This window comes from Pholis gunnellus, assembly GCF_910591455.1.
Source record: "Pholis gunnellus genome assembly, chromosome: 6".
NCBI classification, from domain to species: Eukaryota; Metazoa; Chordata; class Actinopteri; order Perciformes; family Pholidae; genus Pholis; species Pholis gunnellus.
Window position 1 is genome coordinate 18,337,822 of NC_136532.1, and position 6,513 is coordinate 18,344,334.

Consider the following 6,513-nt stretch of genomic DNA (forward strand, 5'->3'; position numbering starts at 1 on the left):
TTGTGTTCCACTTTGTTTTTGGTCTTTGTTGTTATTGACCATGGTATGGACACCTGCCGTCTATTCCATTTATTTACAAGTGAAGAGAAGATTTTAGACGTTTCTAATTTGCCACTTTAATTCCAGTGTAAGAATTTAACTTAATATTCTCACCTATTTGCTGTGCTGAGGAAGAGTATTTTCACTGAGTGTCCTAAAATTACAATATAGGGTGTAGATTAGATTAGGATAAATTAGATGTCTAAATTTACACTGCTCACTTCTTCATCAATATCTTCATGTCAGTGATTGGTTGATAATTACAGCAAGTGAAAATGGAGTGCTCCTATTTCTGGATCAATTAGCCTTTCTCTGCTACAGTCTGAACGTAGCATCGACCCAGCTTTATTAATGATGATAGCGTACACACCTTTTCTGCAAATTAACAAATGTGCATCCTCACCTTTTCCTCAGCATGTTTGCTAATTGCTCATTTCTACACTTGCTTGGTTAGTTGAAGTGCCAAATGGCCTCCATTGTGAATGTGTTCGATGGTATTATCCAATGGTAATGAACTCGATATGTCATCTAAAGCAGATCTTGGCTGACAGAGCAAAGTGTGAGTACATCCCTAAACCCAGATGTTGAAAGGGTGAGAGCTACCGGCCTGTTTGCCAGATGGACTGACTTTACGTTTATCGTCTTCTCCTTCTCTCTCTTGTTCTCTGTCTCTCCTTGTTTTCTGTCCACCTGTGTGTCTGGAGGTCGCAAAGTCTGGTGTGTGTCTGAACATTATCAGCCATGGCATCAGCAAATGTTCCACTGGAAAATCAGCTGCACAGTGCACAGAAAAACCTGCTCTTCCTCCAGCAGGACCATGCCAACACGTTGAAGGGGCTACACGCAGAGATTCGCAGATTACAACAGCAATGCACAGGTGAGCGCGACCACACGTAGCCACCTCTCTTCTCCTCATGCTGCGTGAAACCAGCGCATTAAAGAACGTCTTAGAGGGAATATCTCAGCTGGGGCAGATCAGATGGAACACCTAAATGGATATTTGAGACCAAAAGTCAACAAGGTGTTGTGGGGCCACTATTAATCTTTTTAGAGAGAATATGATGACTTATGGGAAATGCACTCAAGCATCATTGAGTACACTTTGCGCTGTAGTAATGCAAAATCTGTATTAAGCATTATACCAGTAATAGATATAAAGAAGGACACCTAGGTAAACAGCACGCCGTATGCTTTGGCCCTGATTTCCCGTATCCTTGGCTAATCTGTCCTTAAAGCTGACGTTGAACTCTCACTAATCTTGTTAAATGAATACTTCGCCATATGGAAACCACTGACACGTCTTCCCCAAACATGCAGTGGGGCTAGTTAGTGTGTGTAAGGTGAATGCTGTTTGATAGCTGTCCTTTTGCAACCTCATGTGACCCTCTCCTTCTTTCACAGATCTGACATATGAGCTCACTGTGAGAGGCTCTGATCCCTCAGGTAAGCCTCTATTGTACCGTAAAGTACACACAAATCGGTTTTGCTGCGGATGTTCAATGTCTAGTGTAATTAGCTACAATCAGTATTAATTTGCTGTTGCACTGTGTCACATTAAATTGACTTAGAAAGGCCTTAGAAAGTACTTGTAAGAAGTCGTTTCCTCCTGGATTATTTATATTAAATCTAGTTTTTGTTTCTTAACAAGTTATTTAAGTCGTGAAAGTGCAACAGCAGCAGCAGACAAAACAGTCAAGGCTATGAATCTGTGTTTTCTGCTGACATAGAGGTCTGTGTGAGTGGACAGGTTTCCTGGTAACAAAGTCCCTCCCAGGAAGCATTGCAGTGTGGGACTCCCTGCTGTTCATTAGAGCTCCCACTGCCCAGTGACCCTCCCCCCACACGTTACCATGGCCATGTCATGGAGTCACAACACTGGTGTGATTCAGCCCCAGCTCCTCTGTCTTTATACTGACAGCAGAGTACAGTCAGGGAGGCCCCCTGTTAGGCTGCATGCAGCTTCATTTATTTACATGCCACTGATGTGTGTAACTGAACAGGGAGCATGTTGCGTCTCACCAGGATCACTATATGTTGCTTGCTTTTTAACATGGCTGAGCAATTTTGTTAGGGCCTCCGGTTAGAGGCACTATCATGTTAGCGTGGGACATCTCAGAGATTGGAGTGCAGGAAATGAGATTATCTGTCACCGTGCTAATGCACAGCCTGCAACCTGCTTAGTGCAGCAGGCCTCAGCTGCTCCAACTGGGATGAAAAATTACCCCCCCCCTCCCTTCCTTAGAGGGATGGATAGCATCTTTCTATGCATCCCTCTATTTGATAGGAGAATGGATTTAGGAACATATAATGTAAACTAGACTACTAGACGAATACTGTACACACATTTACTGTATATACATAATGCACAGTTGTATTTTATTCCACGGCTTTTGCCCATGAATAAACATGGCTGTATACTGTATAGGCTGTTGCTGGGTGGGCCGGGGCAGAGTGGCGGCACAGGGATGAAGGTCAGAGAAGAGCACTGCCGTTGCCGTACACCAGAGTTGTAACGTGAGACTGGAGCTCTCTGCCCACTGCAGATTAGTCTCCATAGGATCAAACTGTCTCTGTCAGCTGGCAGACTGTCTGTAGGCAGTGTCTGCTCTTAATGTACTAATCATTGGTGCGGTCTGGGGAGATGAATGTCTCTGGCCTCTGTTTCTGTATTTCTTGTGTGCACACATGTGTACCTGTGTTTGCTGTTTACTACATGTATGCGTCTGTGTTTTTTGTTGTTGTGTGTGTTCAGACAGCAGTGAGGTCCGCTGCAGGGAGCTGCAAAGGAGGTGTGAGGAGCTCGAGGCCCAGCTGAAGAAGAAGGAGGAGGAGAACACCGAGCTGCTCAGGGACCTTGAGCAGAAGAACGCCATGATCTCTGTCCTAGAAAACACCATCAAGGAGAGAGAGAAGAAGTACCTGGAGGAGCTCAAGATGAAGAGCCACAAGCTGGCTGTTTTGTCCGGGGAGCTGGAGCAGAGAGCGAGCACTATTGCTTACCTAACCTCACAACTTCACGCCACCAAGAAGAAGCTGCTAGCCGGCAGTTCGTCTGAGGCCAGCCCCAACGTTAGTCCGGTCACTTCATACAAGCCCACGCCTCCACCGGCCAAGGACAGGCAACCCGAAACCCCGCGGCGACGCATGAAGAAGAGTCTCTCCCAGCCTCTTCACCCAGAGTTGACTGAGGTGTATCGGCTTGGCCCGGACGGCCGGCGGTTGGTTCTGCGGGAGACGGTGGACGCCATGCCGGACCCCACGCCCTTCCTGCAGGCCGGGAGAGAGTCTCCCGAACCGCAGGTAGTTCGAGAACGGCCTGCCGTCATCCCTCCCATTGCCTCCGAGCGCTCCCCTATCACTCCCCTGGGTGCTACGGCCAGCCCCCGACACAGCCCCGCTCGGGACCGTCAGTACAGGGCTCACGTGGGCGTGGCGCACCGCATCCCACATGGCACCCCTCCCGCGGCCCCACCGCAGGCAGAGCTGGAGACACTGGCAGTGGACCAGGTCAAGGAGGAGAAGGTTGTGCGGAAGCGCTCGGGAACCGACAGAACAGTTTAACACTGCAATGCTAACATGCACATACACACACACACACACACACACACACACACACACACACACACACACACACACACACACACACACACACACACACACACACACACACACACACACACACACACATCTACTCTAAACACACTGCAAGAGCAGGAAGGAGCCTGATCCACTGTGTAGCCTGCTTTTTACGCAACACTGCAATATGAAAAAAGTAAAAGATTATAATTTTGTTCATGGTATTCCATAAAGAACTTTTGTTTTTCTTAATATACATTCGAAAATGACTACTATAAAGCATGCCAAATGTTTCTTATTTTGCAACCAATGAGATCTTGTATAATACACATCTTGACTTTTGCTTCGACTTTCTCCTCATTCTGTCTCACGTGATGCACACAACCAATTCTCAGCCAAATATCTGCATCAGTGCCTGCTCGACCGGATCAACCACACACAAGCTGTGTCGTGTATTCATGGCTCATAGTTACCTTTTTTCATATCTCTCTCTCTGCTCCGTCTTCTCAACAACAGTCTGGACATATCAACAAACTGCTGCATAGGATAGAACTGAAATGATTAAACTAATACTCCCCGAATGTCTTTTATCTTCTTGTGATATCAGTATAACAACGTTACTCTATGTACGAGCTGCATAATGTGCAATTGAGATTTGCTGGTGAAGGGTGAACGAGCTGTAATTTCACCTTTCCTCTGTTGACTTGCAAAAACAGCAGTGGTGCACATGTGTAAATGCAGTATGAACGGATGGTGAACGTGTGTGTGTGCGAGAGAGAGAGAGTGTGTCTCTGAGAGAGACAATGAAGGCCATTGTGGGAATAAGTTTTGGCTTAAACAATATCCACTGATGCGATTTGTGATACAAGGGCATTTTTTTGCAACAATGCTGTAATAGGATTTTGTGATATTATTAACTGTACTTTATAAAGGCTATACATTTGTAATTAATTGTTTTTTTTTAATTTATTGTTTAATAGAGAAGACAAAAACACCTCAGATGTTGACAGTAGTCACTGCACCACCAACATGACGGTAATTATAATCACTTAATAACCTGCTTTTCACAATAATATCACTTGTCCTTGAAGTATACGAATGAATCTGTACAATAAAGCGATGCTTTTTTTTTTTGCTTTGGTTACTTGGTTTCCGTTTGTACAGATATTTAAGGATAATACTGCTTTAAGTGTCTTAGTAAGGTGTTGGGGCCCCCAGATCAACTTCACATTTAAATATATTACAAGTGCACTGGAGAAATGAACACCATTCTTCCATATGTACGAGCCAAATCACTGAGCTGATGTCTTGTGAAAGCTTTATCTGTATAAAACAAACCCATTCAGTATCATATTAAATATGACTGTCTGTCACAGCAACATCAACTTAATGTCACTCTGACTCGGAAGATTCTGCTGTTACTGAAAATGACACCAATCTCATTGAAAAACCAGGAAGTCTGTTTCTACAAATGTGTTTGTACTTCAACCATTTGGCCACTAGGTGTCCTCCTTTATTCACAGTTAAAGCTTAGTGGAAAATAGGCCATACCAACACTACAACACTTATTTTAGAGTGCTACATTATTGAAACCTTTGGGTTTATTTTCCTGAACTGAAGATAAACTAGAAGCTTTTTTAAAATATATTTTGATCTCATAACATACGATATCCTCTGTTCTTGGACCCCCGCATACCCCCCCAAAAAACCTTTAACGGAATAAATAAAGGAAGAAACCTCAAGCAGAGCAGCTGAGGAGGGCTCCCTCTCCTCATGCATCAATATATCAGAATGACTTACCCTCTTTATTCCAAAGCACGTTTTGATTAGAGTAATCCTCAGTGGCCTACATGTGTTCACTTAACAAGAATCTGGCCTCTATGTTTAAACCCACTCCTCTGTTCTGCCACTGCTCCAAGTAAGTATACTATCCAAATACACTTTTATATTCCTCCCAGTCATATAGAACTGAGTTTTTTTTTTATGTTCGTGTTCATTTTGGTCAAATCAACAGTCTTAAGTCAAAGGTATTTTGCACAAAGATTGACACAATTCAATAGCAGAGATGATTCTTTTGCCCTACAGGCTTTATTGTAGGTGGGACCAGACGTTACAGGTTAAATGCTAAAGAGGCGGTGCTTAAAACGACCAGTCTCGAGCTCTAAAAGCAAGCAGTTAATTATCTGGGCCAGTCAAAATGATCAGTGAATGACAGTGACCTCTGGTGGCCAGATTACTGTACATACAGTAAAACATGCATTGGCACGGCTATATTTTCAGTTATTTTGATTAAAGAAATGGTTATTTTGCCAGATAAATCTCCAAAACGTTTAAACAGTTCACCATGTTGCAAAATATTACTTTTATAAACCATATGTAGTGACTAGTTATGAAAAGGTGTGTGTATGTTAAAGCCTACTGCCTTACTCTACTATGACTTTTTCGGTATGCTATCCTGAGGTTTTTTTCCCGACATACTGTACTTTGCCTTTTTATACATTTTTTCAACATGCTATATTATGACTTTTCACCGATGACAACTTTGTATTTAAAAGTCCTCTAGGCTCTAGTTTTATCATAATTACAAATGGCTTTTTTTGTCCTATTTATGGGGTTTGTCATAATATCTGTCAGTTTAACCACTTTTGCAGTAAAATGTTTTACAGAGGAATCCATTTAATATGTGGGAGACCTTAGAGAAAATGAAAAACCTTGTGTTTTATTGTACCTCCGTTAATAGTATAATAATATCTCACGATAATAAGTGCCCTCCCACTACAGTCTCTGGTGCTTCTATGTGAATCTCCACTGCAGGTTGAAAATGACATAGGTCCACAAGTCTGCTTGTGAAACCTCATGAGGTGCAGTGCCACTCCTGGAATAAATACCACGACAGAC

The 6,513-nt window shown here is 43.2% G+C and overlaps 1 protein-coding gene across 1 annotated transcript; it reads left to right on the forward strand.

Moving 5' to 3' along the window:
* Positions 1-780: 780 nt before the first annotated feature.
* ccdc92 (coiled-coil domain containing 92) lies at positions 781-3,600 on the forward strand (the record flags this gene model as incomplete). Its single annotated transcript, XM_079161236.1, has 3 exons — positions 781-916; positions 1,441-1,482; positions 2,792-3,600. The coding sequence occupies 3 exons, from the start codon at positions 781-783 to the stop codon at positions 3,598-3,600; spliced, it is 987 nt and encodes a 328-aa protein (XP_079017362.1).
* Between the last annotated feature and the right edge of the window lie 2,913 nt (positions 3,601-6,513).